The following is a 15,660-nucleotide window of genomic DNA, read 5'->3' as shown; positions in this document are numbered from 1 at the left end:
ATGTAAATATATACTCATTCAACCATTAAATTATAATTTATTTATTATTTGTATTGCTTGTGCAAAATCTTGAAAAAATTAACTAAATAAAAAAAACACGATTAGATGTTTTTATTTTATATATTTAAAAAATTAAATGTATAAAATGTTATATCATATAGCGTTAAATGATTTGAAATTATTACAAAATTTTGTTGCTTCACCTGTAAATGTCACTCATTCTTTTAATATATAATTAATGTAAAATTTTTAAGATACAAAAATGTTCAACTAACTCTAGCTATTTGTTCAGTGGAGAAAGTTGAAAGGAACTAGTGCATGGATTAAAACATAAGCCTCACTTTTCTTTTGCTTTCATAATCTTTCAATCGTAGATATATATATTTGGGTTTTTATGAAGCACATGCATGATACATCTTTTTGTTGTTCCTTTGTTTATTATTCTTCCTTAAGATCTGCTTTAAAAGAGGGAATAAAAATAAGAAATAATTTTTATTTCAACTCCTTCGCATTGGAAGTCATAGGTTGAGGACCTTGGACCATTAATTTCCCTTCTGAAAGTGGGAGCTTCTTCAATTTTGGAGACTCTCAGTAACTAATTGTCATTGCCAAATGCCTAGAAAATGTCACCATGTTTTCATATTAGAAACATGCATGACATCCACGATAAAAGAAAAGACCAAATTAATTTAGTATGACTATTTTCTCACAATTTAAATATCTTTCTCATATACTGTGAATTTAAATTTAGTCTTATAAATTAAAATTAAAATTATATTTAAACTATTTTAAAAATTAATTATATTGTATTTTTTTTACAAGAAAGTATCTATAACCAATTTTTTGCTGGAAATAATTTGTCACTAATACTAGGGTCACTAAGATTTCAATAATGATTTATTAAAAAATATATTTAAATTGCTTTGTAACAATTGACATGTTATTTAATAATGATTGTGTTAGAATTTTCCAAAAATTACCTTATACCACACACATACACCAATTTATTTTTTTAGAAAGAATAGGTTAACAAGATATAATTATATTTTTCAAAAAATACACTCAAAGTATATCGTTGTTGGGATGCTAATATATAATGAAGTGTTAATTTATATATTAGTTGTTTAGTCTTGGAGTATCAACATTGTTGGGATGTTAGGATTTACCTTTGATGTTTATCTGCCATAGTCTTCATTAAAAAAAAATTCATTCTCTAAGCTTTTGATGGTGGTGATAATAATAATCAACTAAATATTTCCTTTTCTGATAAGTTGACAGGAAAACAAAATTCACTCCCTAAATGGGGAAAAAAGTGGATCTTACAAGGAGAAAGTTGTTCACGATTGAGTTGGAGCATGGAGATAGGTTGAAATAGAAATGTGACTTCGATGCAAGCAATTTGTAAGAATTACTTTGAAAGAATGTTGTAATTATTAAGCTTTTGGTGGGAAAATTAATTTGCTCATTATGAGATCGATTGAAGTCCATTTGGAAACACTTAGAAGGGGTGGGTGTTGTCGACATCACCATGGCTTTAAATGGTAAAGTTTGACTTTGCAAAGGATAAATAGATAATGGTTGGAAATGAACCATGAATAATCTTTGATTGTTACCATATAGTTCGACTTTTGGGTGTAGACTTTGTCCCCTATGATGTGATGATCAATAGCATGTTGGTGTGGATAAAATTACGTGTCTAGGGATAGAGTATACTATGATGGAAGTGGCCTCTAAGAGCTTGATTTTGTAGTAATTGGTAGGCACTTGTTAAAGTGGAATTCATAACCACGGTTGGGTCAAGAGGGAAGTTTGCTAATATATGTGAGGAGATCAACTTTTGTCAACTAATGGTGGGGTGAGTTTGGCTTCATGTAATCATTTGCTCGATGTAAAGTACGAAGGCCTCCATTTAACCTTTAAATGTTGCAGTCTCTATGGTCATATTACTAAGAATTCCCTAAGAAGAATAATGATCAAGTGGCATTGTCAAAGACCTCCAAATAGTAGCAGTGAGGGAGATTAAATATTAAAGATACATGACAACATGCAACTTTTAATTTGGTTCATGTTAGCCACGTCAATAAAGGCCATAATGGTCTCCATGGTGATTGGTTGATAGTAACTAAGGGCGAAAAAAGGCAAGTAAATCCAATATACGTAATTTTGGGGGCTATAAATCCAAGATGGATGTAGGGAAAAAATTATTAGACCAATACAAATATGTTCTAAGTGTTCAATAATGTAGATATGAGGAGAGATTTTGGTGGATAAAAGGAAATGTACGTGTTCATGCCTTTAATGATGATTGCACGAAGGATTATTGTATTTCAAGAAAATTGTGAGAAAAAAAAATTAAATCAGACGGGAACAAAAAGTGGCATTGCAACTTGCAATTCCAGTAACTAATTCACTGATCATTCAAGGTCACTACTACAAAATAAGCTTTTCTAAGACGGTCAAATATAGGATACAACGACGGTTTTGAACCGTCATGTCACGAAACTTAAAACTTTCAACTATAGATCCGAAAACACCATCTTTAAAAGTGAGCAACTTTCAAAGACGGTGTTAAGGTAAGCACCATCTTAGAAAGCTGATTTTTAAAGACGGCGCTGACGTAAGCACCGTCTTTGAAAGTTTGTCTTCTAAGATGGTGCTGACGTAAACACCGTCTTTGAAAGTAAGCATTGTAAGACGGTGCTGATGTAAACACAGTCCTTTAATTAAATATTATTTTTAATTATTGATATTTTTTATGCTTGATATCCTAACAGAAAAAATATAAATAATTAAAAATAATATATATTAGCATGATTGTAATTAATATTAATGGTAAAATTTATTTAATAAATAAATATTTAAATGATAGATTAAATAAAAATAAGAGGTTCATGTATTATTTATATTTAATCTATCATTCAAATATTAATTTTGAAAATAAATTTTAATATTAATTACAACAGATTAAGAAAATAAAAATTCCTAAAACAATTTCATACAAAATACAAGTTAGTATAATTTTTTATATAAAGTTATTATAATTCCTAAGACAAATTCCTAAAATACAAAATACAAGTACCTCATCTTTGATAGGATCAATGATATTATCTCTTGCATCATATAAAAAGAGAAGCTGAAAAACAAAGAAACACTACAAGAAAGAAATATTTGAAACTTTCACAAATTCGAATTTATACATTTTTACTGAAATTTAAAAAACAAAAAAAGACTACATGAAACTAACTAATGTAAGTCATGAAATATTTTTAACTTAGATACATACCATAAGTATTGTTGGTGTTGTTGTCCAATCAGATTTGGAGTTTCACCTTCATATTATGCAATGACATTTAATGAAGCCCATGTTCATATGCAATCACATCATCACCTGCAATAACAATTTAAGTATTGATCAAGAATAAAGTTAGGTCCATCCTGCATGATTGAAGATTTTATCATACAACTTTGAAGTCTTAACTACAACACAAGATGAAACCAACGAATATTTGGGCTACTAGTACAAACTAGAACATTTCTCAAAGAATGAACATTTGTCAAGAATGAACTATTTTATTTAGAAGTTCTGATAATTCACATTTGTCAAAAAGTTGAACCAAATGAATATCTTGACATGGTAAATAAAAGAATCAGTGAATTTCAGACTGGTAATTGCAACATGTGGTCAATCAGTGAATCAGGACAAACTCAAGCAAGGTGTTCACTTCCCAGACAATATTAAGTATAGGTCAAGAGTCTTGACCAATAACTCCTACAAGGAATTTCTTTGTTTTTTTCGTACCTGCGAGTTATTATTGACCAGGGCAGAACTATAGATTATTGACCACGGAAAGAATAAAACTACAATCTCCACTTTGATATACATGTATTAAGAAAGATGTTCAATTCTTAATTATTGTCTTATTCATTAGAAAAACAAAAGTTGTCTGCAGGCCACTAAGTGGAAACTCGAAAGGAAAATATTCCCAATATTAACAATTTAATGTATAGCTCTTTACATATTCACTATGACAATAGCACTTAAGTTGATAGGGTAAATGTTTCCATTACCATAGTGCCCCAAAACATGGCATGTAGCTGAGTATAACGTAGTTGCAGCAGCACCCATACTGAAGCCCCCGATACCAAGACTGTATAGTAAATAGTAGTATTTAAGTCAAATCACTAGCAACTTGAGTTTAGTTAAAAGTTAAAACATTCCCATAAATACAATATAAATTGACCACTTCTTTAATGCTAAATTGACCACTTTTTATTTTTCCAATGCATGCAGATTGCTTTTATAACTCATAGCACTCTACTTTTGAATCTACTAGGGGTTTGACATGATGCTTATCATAGACAAAATTGTATTTCCCAATTTGTGGTACATGACTATAACTAAATTCTTTTTGTTGAGTAGAACTAGCCGTAGTAACTACTAATATAACTGCAAAAGAAGGCATAGAACCACCCTAGCACAAAAGCATGTAACAAGTTTGGCATTTGTATCCATTAGCAAATAAAATAGACAAAATTGGAATTGGCATTCCTAAACCAACACATCTTCCTTGTTTGCTACACGTAATAAAATTTCACCTGCATATTTTCCTTGGTTTTTAACACAAAATTCAAGAGCATATATTAAGTTGACTTGGGATTGGCCCAATCCAGTGGAGATAATTGTAGTTTACCTAGTTCCAACTTTGAAAATATTGGGTTACTACTTACTAAGAACAGTTAACTTCACAAGCCACCATGATGAATCACCTCAAGGTAGTCATCATCATTCTTGGAAGAAGAAAGTTGTGTTATCAATAGGCCTTACAATAGCCACAACATGTAAGTTGCTAATTAAGGACTAGTGACTACTAATAACTATTTGCATATGGAATTTAAGATTTTTGGACACATTGATGCTATACGTAGCATGTGGTTTATTATTATCCTTAGTAAAACAAGAAGGACATTTATAAAGCAGACTATATTCAGTTAAGAAGGGATTTAAAATGAAACAACGATTCAATCAATGAACTATCTAAATTGTCAGGCAGAAAAGTTACGCAATTAATCATGAATCATATATGTCATGTGAAATCAATAAAACTATCTGATAGTTAGAGAGACTAATTGTAGGAAATGAAACATATATTCAAATAGTAAGCAATATGTTAATCAAAGTACTACTTTTCCTCAAAATGAATTTATTTTCCATTCTATTATGAACAATTTAATATCAAAAATCAAGCATATGAATGCAGCTAAGACAATAATCTGACAAATGCAAATTCTTGTGGTTTTCTTAACAAAAATGCTCTATCTATTTTTCCCAAAGTTTGAAACAAGTATGCATGTAATTAAAGAGTAATCACAGTATGAATACTTGCCAAAGGATAAACAATAGACTGAATTTTTGTACAGGACAACTATAATACCATATTGAATTTTTAAATGGAATCTACAAAACAAAAATAGTTTAGAACATACATGATTACTTCAATAATCTTCAAATAAAAAAAGGTTTCATGTCATGAGCTATCATGTCATGAGAGGATCCTTTCCTGTAGTTCATCATACCCTGAAGCAAAAAAAGTATGCCAGATCATATCAATGAGTTTCTCAAGTGATCATGGAAAACCTACTATTTGGAGGCTCTGTTGACAAAAGATTGGCAACGTGTGCTGTAGAAGCATCTAACCCCTCCAAATCACTAGAAGCTTCTTCTGAAATATCCCCAGCATCAAACCCTTGTAGACATGCCTCAATCAAACTAAACTGTTATTGAAAGTTAAAAACAAGTTGACATTATAGTCCTATACTGAATATACAGTAAGTTAGCAAAGAACACTACATATATCACTGTAGTGTAGCAGTAAATTTTGTAGTAAAAAAGAAAATAGTCAGAGAAAAATGGTATTTTCAAGTGAACACTGATGAATTTCAAGCATTGAATCTTACAAGCAGTGCAAGAAATACACCAAATAAAGCTACAGGTCGTGTAGGAGCAGTTGGGCAAATCCATTTAATCTGCAACATAAATTTCAAGAAAATAAATAGCAATTGATTATCAAGTACATGTGCTTTCCAAATATTGCATATTAGCATGTGGTGAAACATTAGTTGTGCAGTAGCTACGGAAAAAAATGACAAAGCATGCTTATTCTTACATTTGGAAGAGGAAGGGTTTCCAAGAGCTGGGACCAGTTGCAAAACAAAATAAAATCCATTTTATTAACCATAGGCTAATCTGGAACTTGTGAACTAGCTATACAAACAAGTTAAAGTAAAAAAACAAGTTTCACTTTGGAATGATGCCATTCATACTTGGTGGTATGAACTTGCTGGTATATTTCTCTTTTCGTATAATATATATACCAGAATCTTACATAAAAATAAAATTGAAAGTAAAAAGAAGATTGAAAGGTTAAAAGGAAATGGAAAAGTGACCAAAGTTTTGTTCTTTGCACAAACCTAAACAACTCAAGCTGGTGAGAAACAAACCTTGATTTGTCTTTGTTGGCTTCTTTGTTCCCACGACTTTCCCTCCACTCTTTTTGTTTTGTTACTTCACTCTTCACTCTTGACTCTTCACACTTAAACAACACAAAGCCCTAGCCATACAACTGCTTGTTTTCTTCCAAGCTTTTGTTGACCATAATGCCCCTAATTCGGTACTCATCATCACATTCACACTCTAAAAGCAATATCAATACTAACTTAAAAGGTATAAATATTCAAATTCACCATATTCTCCACCACTAAGCAAATATGTGAAACTTTGAGAATACTGGCTAAAATAAAAAATGAAACAAAAGTGGAGGCAAAAGGTAAGATTCACTAGTTTGAAATGATTTATCAGTTGATTGCCAAATATTAATCATTAGAGCAGCAAAAGTGTATATAAAACTTAAAACAAATACATGAAAAACACAAAGTGGATGTCCGCATCTCATCTAATTACTGCTTTGTACATTGGGAGTGTCTAAGTTTAAAAAAATATTTTGCCCATTTTTTATGTAATGTTGTCATCGTCTTTGTCTCTAGTGGCGTGGCATCATCGAACCACTACACATTGTGACAAACAAACACTTTATCATTTCCAGTTAAAAAGAAATAAAATATGAGCATTTGCTATCAATGTTATGGGAATAGAAAATTTACCAAACTCCAATCAGTCTTCAACTCCGCGCCGATTATGTTCCACATCCAATGCATCACATAATATCCACACTCATAGCCTCCTCTTTGAACGTGACTCTACATGATATGGAAAAAATAATTGAATGTTTGTATTAACAGGTTTAATAACATTTTCATTTGAAAACATGGTATCAACTGGGACTAACCTTAGCTTCAATCTACTCATAGTTGCAAATTAACTAAGATTACTAGACATTTTCATTCCTATGTGGTTAAACATGGTATCAACTAGGACTAACCTTAACATTTTCATTAGCTGCAAATTAACTAGGATTATTTTTCTTAGTTAATTAACTATCTATCTCATGCTACCAAAAATATTGTAGCAATTTTGTAGTTAATTTATAGTTAACTCTTTTTATTGGAGATCAACTACAAAATAACTACTAATTTTTTTTAGCTAATTTTTAAAATTCTTGTAGTGTAACCTTACGAAACTAACTCTAGAATATATTTATTTTATCTGTAACACGATATAATAAAATTTGTAACACTTACACACTTCTGCTTAACTAACTAAGCTAAACCCAATTGGTACACTAGAATATATTTAACTACTCTATGATTATACATATTTTCATGATACTGAAATTAACTCTTTTAATTTTCCATTTGTTTTAATACAAATATTGAAAATATTAATTACAATTAAAAAACATATGTGAACAAGACAATCAATAACTTCTATTATATATAAAAATAAGAACGCATGACTCATTTACTTTTGTTTTGTATAAAAATAAAAGAAACGTTGATGTCTCTTTTAATATAAAATTCTGATTTCCAAAAAATGTTTAAATTCTCCATTCATTTCTAACAAAATCAATTTATTCTCCTTTATAAAATTTATCATTTATGTTACATTTATTGGTATTTTTTGATAAACTTTTTCATAAGCATGTATAGGAAAAGAAAAAAAGAACAAAAATAAATAAATTTGTCCAAAAGATCAACTTTGCTTATGCATAAATTAAATAAGTTAATAGGAGAAAGCTTTTATAAATTTAATTAATTTATGTATAAGCTAATTTTTTAATCAGTTATGTGTATGCTTTAGTTTATGAATAGGCTTAATCCATTTTTTTCTTATTTTTTTAAGTATTTATGGAAAAATTTATCTAAACACTTATTTTTTCTTCAATCACATTCACGTATATTATTATATATTCTATAATATTTGTATTGATTCAATTCAATTATATTTTTTTATATTTATTAACATATATAAATGATAATTAAAAACATATTCAATTCAATAATAATATTATATATTATTATACACTAATTAATAAGTCACATTTATGTGTATATACTAACTGATTGTAATATTATCTTTTAGATTTTAATAAGTCACACACACATGCATAAAAACGTCATATTCATGTATATTATTGTATACTAATTAATAAATACCAATGTGAAATTTTCATTGATTGCTTATGAAACTCTCAACCCCACACATGAAGCCAAAACCATGGCCAAACCAAAACCCCAACCATTTTCACACCTCTATCTTCCCATAGTCACTTCCTATATTATTATCCTCTCTTCGTAACTACAATTCATGTTCCTCTAGGCATCTTACAAACACATGGGGCACACACCTTTCTTTGGCTTATGCAACACATGAAGACAATGTCCATCTTGCATACCATTTATAAGTCTGCAAGTCTCAACTTTATGATACCATAACGCTTACTTTAACTGCAATGATATTTCATCTTCTCTTGTTTTTTCTGCTTCATCCATCTCAACACTCTCAATTTTTTTTATATTTTGAACTTGCAATTTATGTGTTTTAGTTCACTACATTTGATTACAACTCAGATGAGTATTCCAATGTCACAACGTTGCCTCTAGTTGTTACGCACTTCAACATCTTCCTTCATCTCTCTTGTTTCCTTTTCCTTCCTTTTCTTTATTCTCCTTCACAATCCTTGCATTTATTTTTGTCATACTTTTTTTTATATTTTTGTTTCCTTAATTGGCACTACCACTGCACCTAAACAACTTCTTATAAGAGCCTCATACACACACACACACACACACTCTCAATTCACTCAACACTCAAAACAAAAACCTTGAAGCCTGTTAATTTATTACCAAAATGGAAAACTTTTTAGTGCCATTTTTTAAAAAAAACCCCAACCCATTAATCACCACTACTGGTGGCACTGGCTCATCTTCATCAAACCAAACAAGCCTTGTACAACCAAGCATATATCCTCAAAATTTCCCTTACAATACTAGTGAAAAACTTAACTTTCCAGAACAACCTTATTTCATTCCTTTGTATCCCTTTCCAACAGGACAAGTTAGCTTTTCTAATCAACCCTATGGAATGCCAAATTCGGAACTTCAAGGTTCGAGGGCATGCATGACCAAAGCTACAAGGGAGAGATGGAGACAAGTAAGACAAAGGAGTAAAAATTCTACTCCTGTCGCTTCTAATTCAGTTCAAGAAGGGACAACAAGGGAACAATTTGTTCCTAATGGAGGGTCAAATGTGAGGATCACAGTCAAACAACACAATGCAACCAAGTTTTTTAACACCCCAAACGGGAAGGTGATTGGTTCTCTTAAAATATGCTTTCATTTCTCCATTAAGGCCTTGTATGTTCATTGATTTCAATGTTTTCTAAAATTTTCATTCACAGTTTGTCGCTTAAGGAATTAATAGTGTTTGAAGAAAATAAATGAAGAGGATGAAAAGATATCTTAATTGTTTTATTTTGGAAATAATTTTTTAAACTTGATCAATTTTGTGTGAAAAATAATTATTGAGTAAGGACTAATTATTTCAGAAAACAGTTTTTAAAACAAAAATGTTAGAAGGGAATTAAACATGCCTATATGTAGAATTTTTTCTTTTGAGTCATTTAATTATTATTTTTTTAACTATTCTCATTGTCTAATTGCAGAAGCTAGAAGAAATTTTGACAAAGAAGTTGAATAAGAGTGATGTTGGCGTCCTAGGCCGCATTGTGCTCCCAAAGGTAAGGTTTTCTTATTTTCTTCAATTACATGTTTGGTTTTCTTTCTCTTTATATACCTTCCAAGAAAAGATGAAACATTGAAGTAAAGATGCCCTATTAATGGCTCATCTTGATAAGTGAAACTTGATTTGTGATCCAGGCGGCCCAATAATTATTTTTTTCCTAACATATCGATTTTAGAACAAAAATAGAAGGAAAGTAAAGCAACAATGGTTATCTTTTCAGTCATAAACATATTTGTGCCTATAATTTGCTGAAAGACAAACCATTGTTGAAATTGTATTTTTCAGTTTTCAACATGAATAATTTTAAATTCTTTCTATAACATCTTTTTATTAATTCTTTTACTATAATTATTAAATATTTTTAAAAAAAATTTAAGATATTAAATATAATTATTCTTTGATTGTATGACAAATCGAAATCAGTTTTAATGTTCAATACCTTCAATTATTACCTTTTGCTTGTCAAAAAGTGATATATTTTGCCCATATCCAAGTTAATAATACATATATGTTAAATAGAGAGAGGCTCAGGATAAGCTTCCGACACTGTGGAAGCAGGAAGGAATCAATATTGTACTAAAGGATGTATATTCTGAGATTGAATGGAGCATCAAATACAAGTAAAGGAATTCTATGTAATTTATACATGTTTCTTTATTGGGTTTTTTTTCAAGATATAGTAAGTATAAGGTGTTATTGCACAGGTACTGGACTAATAACAAAAGCAGAATGTATATTCTTGATAATATAGGTAAAATTCAATTTCTTGTGTGTTGTCAACTATAGTACTACAATTGCAGTTTTTTGATTTTGGCATCATAAACAATTGTTTTTCGATCCAATCTTACAAGGGATTTTGTTAACCATTATAAACTTCAAACAGGAGATTTCATAACCCTTTACAAGGACGAGTTGAAAAATCTGGTTAGTTTTGCTTCCTTTATACATAATTTGGTGAACATTTATTATTAACCAAATATTGGAGGGGTGGGGGAAGAAAGGTTACACAATGTGCTCATGAAATTTTCTACTAACACTGCATGTACTATCTTTTAAGGTATAATTAGAGAAAAATCGACTCATGGAGCATTTATATAGGTTGATCTTTATGCTTTTCCTTATTTTGATGTTTTTGCACATCATTTCAACCCCTTTAGATTGCATGGTTCTTTTTTATTGGATATGACAAAGGAAATATGTGCCTACAGATTCTAACTTAAGTGGATCTATGATGCTGTGTCTAATTCTATTTACTTCTATTTAATATATAAAAAGTAATTAATTTACACTATGATTTGTACAATGTTATGATATACTTGTCTGATGTGAACAATTTTATGTGAGGAACTAGTATGTGTCGGCTAGAAAGGATCAAGAAAATCTAGAAGAATCTAAGTCCTCGTCAAACACAGGAATGCCACATGAACCAGATGCATATTTAGCTTACTTGACGAAGGAACTTGGCCATAAGGGGAAAGCAGAAGCTGCCAACAACCTTTTGAACAATGTTGAGGAAGAGGCACCAAATCAAGCAAATCAATTACATCAATTCATGCCGATGAACAATATTGTTGGGGAGGGGGCATCAAACCAAGCAATTGAAGAAGCCGCACCAGCAGCACCCATCAATGTTGATCAAGAAAACAAAGTTGTTGACAACGACGATGATGTTATCTATGGTGGCCTTGACAATATTTTTGAAATTGGAAATACTTATCAAATTTGGTAGTCAGACTATATATGAAATGTTTAAGATTTATGTTGGATATGTTCTCTGGCATGTAAACTTGTACCCGTGCATGTCTTGTCCTGCTTAATTATGTTCAATGGTCTTTTGGGATGGTGGAGAGAAAATGAGAGGGGAAACAAATATGACATTTGAATTGAAAGAAAAGTATTAAAAAAATTCAATTTTTCTTTTCAATAGTCAAATTGTTTTTATTTTTTCTAATTTTTTTAATTAAATAAAAGAAAATATATTATTATGCATATTTTATGTTTATATATATGTAAAATGATAAAAAATCTTCAACTAAAATTTATTTAATTTCATAAAAGTTATTTCAACTTTCACTGTCATGAAGATTTTAGACTATTTAAAACTTTATGTAAATATATACTCATTCAACCATTAAATTATAATTTACTTATTATTTGTATTGCTTGTGAAAAATCTTGAAAAAATTAACTAAATAAAAAAACACGATTAGATGTTTTTATTTTATATATTTAAAAAATTAAATGTATAAAATGTTATATCATATAGCATTAAATGATTTGAAATTATTACAAAATTTTGTTGCTTCACGTGTAAATGTCACTCATTCATTTAATATATAATTAATGTAAAATTTCTAAGATACAAAAATGTTCAACTAACTCTAGCTATTTCTTCAATGGAGAAAGTTGAAAGGAACTAGTGCATGGATTAAAACATAAGCCTCACTTTTATTTTGCTTTCATCATCTTTCAATCGCAAATATATATATTTGGGTTTTTATGAAGCACATGCATGATACATCTTTTTGTTGTTCCTTTGTTTATTATTCTTCCTTAAGATTTGCTTTAAAGGAGGGAATAAAAATAAGAAATAGTTTTTATTTCAACTCCATCGCATTGGAAGTCATAGGTTGAGGACCTTGGACCATTAATTTCCCTTCTCAAAGTGGGAGCTTCTTCAATTTTGGAGACTCTCAGTAACTAGTCGTCATTGCCGAATGCCTAGAAAACGTCACCACGTTTTCGTCTCAGAAACATGCATAACATACACGATAAAAGAAAAGACCAAATTAATTTAGTATGACTATTTTCTCACAATTTAAATATCTTCTCATATACTGTGAATTTAAATTTAGTCTTCTAAATTAAAATTAAAATTATATTTAAACTATTTTAAAAAAAAATTATATTGTATTTTTTTTTTACAGGAAAGTATGTGTAACCAATTTTTTGCTGGAAATAATTTGTCACTAATACTGGGGTCATTAAGATTTCAATAATGATTTATTAAAAAATATATTTAAATTGCTTTGTGACAATTAACATGTTATTTAACAATAATTGTGTTAGAATTTTGCAAAAATTACCTTATACCACACACACATACACCAATTTATTTTTTTTAGAAAGAATAGGTTAACAAGTTATAATTATATTTTTTAAAAAATACACTCAAAGTATATCGTTGTTGGGATGCTAATATATAATGAAGTGTTAATTTATATATTACTTGTTTAGTCTTGGAGTATCAACATTGTTGGGATGTTAGGATTTACCTTTGATGTTTATTTGCCATAGTCTTCATTAAAAAAAATTCATTCTCTAAGCTTTTGACGGTGGTGATAATAATAATCAACTAAATATTTCCTTTTGTGATAAGTTGACACGAAAACAAAATTCACTCCCTAGATGGGGAAAAAACTGGATCTTACAGGGAGAAAGTTGTTCACGATTGAGTTGGAGCATGGAGATAGGTTGAAACAGAAATGTGACTTCGATGCAAGCAATTTGTAAGAATTACTTTGAAAGAATGTTGTAATTATTAAGCTTTTGGTGGGAAAATTAATTTGCTCATTATGAGATCGATTGAAGTCCATTTGGAAACATTTAGAAGGGGTGGGTGTTGTCGACATGACCATGGCCTTATATGGTAAAGTTTGACTTTGCAAAGCATAAATAGATAATGGTTGGAAATGAACCATGAATAATCTTTGATTGTTACCATATAGTTCGACTTTTGGGTGTAGACTTTGTCCCCTATGATGTGATGATCAATAGCATGTTGGTGTGGATAAAATTACGTGTCTAGGGATAGAGTATACTATGATGGAAGTGGCCTCTAAGAGCTTGATTTTGTAGTAATTGGTAGGCACTTGTTAAAGTGGAATTCATAACCATGGTTGGGTCAAGAGGGAAGTTTGCTAATATATGTGAGGAGATCAACTTTAGTCAACTAATGGTGGGGTGAGTTTGGCTTCATGTAATCATTTGCTCGATGTAAAGTACGAAGGCCTCCATTTAACCTATAAATGTTGCAGTCTCTATGGTCATATTACTAAGAATTCCCTAAGAAGAATAATGATCAAGTGGCATTGTCAAAGACCTCCAAATAGTAGCAGTGAGGGAGATTAAATATGAAAGATACATGACAACATGCAACTTTTAATTTGGTTCATGTTAGCCACGTCAATAAAGGCCATAATGGTCTCTATGGTGATTGGTTGATAGTAACTAAGGGCGAAAAATGGCAAGTAAATCCAATATATGTAATTTTGGGGGCTATAAATCCAAGATGGATGTAGGGAAAAAAATATTAGACCAATACAAATATGTTCTAAGTGTTCAATAATGTAGATATGAGGAGAGATTTTGGTGGATAAAAGGAAATGTATGTGTTCATGCCTTTAATGATGATTGCACGAAGGATTATTGTATTTCAAGAAAATTGTGTAAAAGAAAAAAATTAAATCATACGGGAACAAAAAGTGGCATTGCAACTTGCAATTCCAGTAACTAATTCACTGATCATTCAAGGTCACTACTACAAAAAAAACTTTTCTAAGACGGTCAAATATAGGATACAACGACGGTTTTGAACCGTCATGTCGTCGAAACTTAAAACTTTCAACTACAGATTCGAAAACACCATCTTTAAAAGTGAGCAACTTTCAAAGACGGTGTTGAGGTAAGCACCATCTTAGAAAGCTGATTTTTAAAGACGGTGTTGACGTAAGCACCGTCTTTGAAAGTTTGTCTTCTAAGACGGTGTTGACGTAAACACCGTCTTTGAAAGTAAGCATTCTAAGACGGTACTGATGTAAACACAGTCCTTTAATTAAATATTATTTTTAATTATTGATATTTTTCTACTTGATATCCTAACAGAAAAATATAAATAATTAAAAATAATATATATTAGCATGATTGTAATTAATATTAATGGTAAAATTTATTTAATAAATAAATATTTAAATGATAGATTAAATAAAAATAAGAGGTTCATGTATTATTTATATTTAATCTATCATTTAAATATTAATTTTTAAAACAAATTTTAATATTAATTACAACAGATTAAGAAAATAAAAATTCCTAAGACAATTTCATACAAAATACAAGTTAGTATAATTTTTTATATAAAGTTATTATAATTCCTAAGACACATTCCTAAAATACAAAATACAAGTACCTCATCTTTGATAGGAACAATGATATTATCTCTTGCATCATACAAAACGAGAAGCTGAAAAAAAAAAAAGAAACACTACAAGAAAGAAATATTTGAAACTTTCACAAATTCGAATTTATACATTTTTACTGAAATTTAAAAAACAAAAAAAGACTACATGAAACTAACTAATGTAAGTCATGAAATATTTTTAACTTAGATACATACCATAAGTATTGTTGGTGTTGTTGTCCAATCAGATTTGGAGTTTCACCTTCATATTATGCGATGACAT

General features: G+C 29.8%; 1 protein-coding gene and 1 pseudogene across 1 annotated transcript; one reads left to right on the top strand and one right to left on the bottom strand.

The window, feature by feature from the left end:
* Nucleotides 1-4,012: 4,012 nt before the first annotated feature.
* Nucleotides 4,013-6,224, bottom strand: LOC114401803 (annotated as a pseudogene).
* Nucleotides 6,225-9,289: 3,065 nt separating this feature from the next.
* LOC114401802 (B3 domain-containing transcription factor LEC2-like) lies at nucleotides 9,290-11,927 on the top strand. Its single transcript, XM_028364389.1, has 3 exons — nucleotides 9,290-9,763; nucleotides 10,119-10,193; nucleotides 11,550-11,927. Exons 1-3 carry the CDS (start codon nucleotides 9,305-9,307, stop codon nucleotides 11,925-11,927), a joined length of 912 nt encoding a protein of 303 aa, XP_028220190.1. The 5' UTR covers nucleotides 9,290-9,304.
* Nucleotides 11,928-15,660: the final 3,733 nt, after the last annotated feature.

This window comes from Glycine soja, chromosome 20 (genome assembly GCF_004193775.1).
Source record: "Glycine soja cultivar W05 chromosome 20, ASM419377v2, whole genome shotgun sequence".
NCBI classification, from domain to species: Eukaryota; Viridiplantae; Streptophyta; class Magnoliopsida; order Fabales; family Fabaceae; genus Glycine; species Glycine soja.
Note: the sequence above shows the minus strand (reverse complement) of the source record. Positions and strands in the feature narration are given on the sequence as shown.

Coding starts and splice junctions, on each gene's coding strand:
- LOC114401802 (XM_028364389.1), top strand. CDS start 9,305: ATGGAAAACTTTTTAGTGCCATTTTTTAAAAAAAACCCCAACCCATTA. Junction 9,764..10,118: donor TTAACACCCCAAACGGGAAG/GTGATTGGTTCT, acceptor GTCTAATTGCAG/AAGCTAGAAGAAATTTTGAC. Junction 10,194..11,549: donor GCCGCATTGTGCTCCCAAAG/GTAAGGTTTTCT, acceptor GTGAGGAACTAG/TATGTGTCGGCTAGAAAGGA.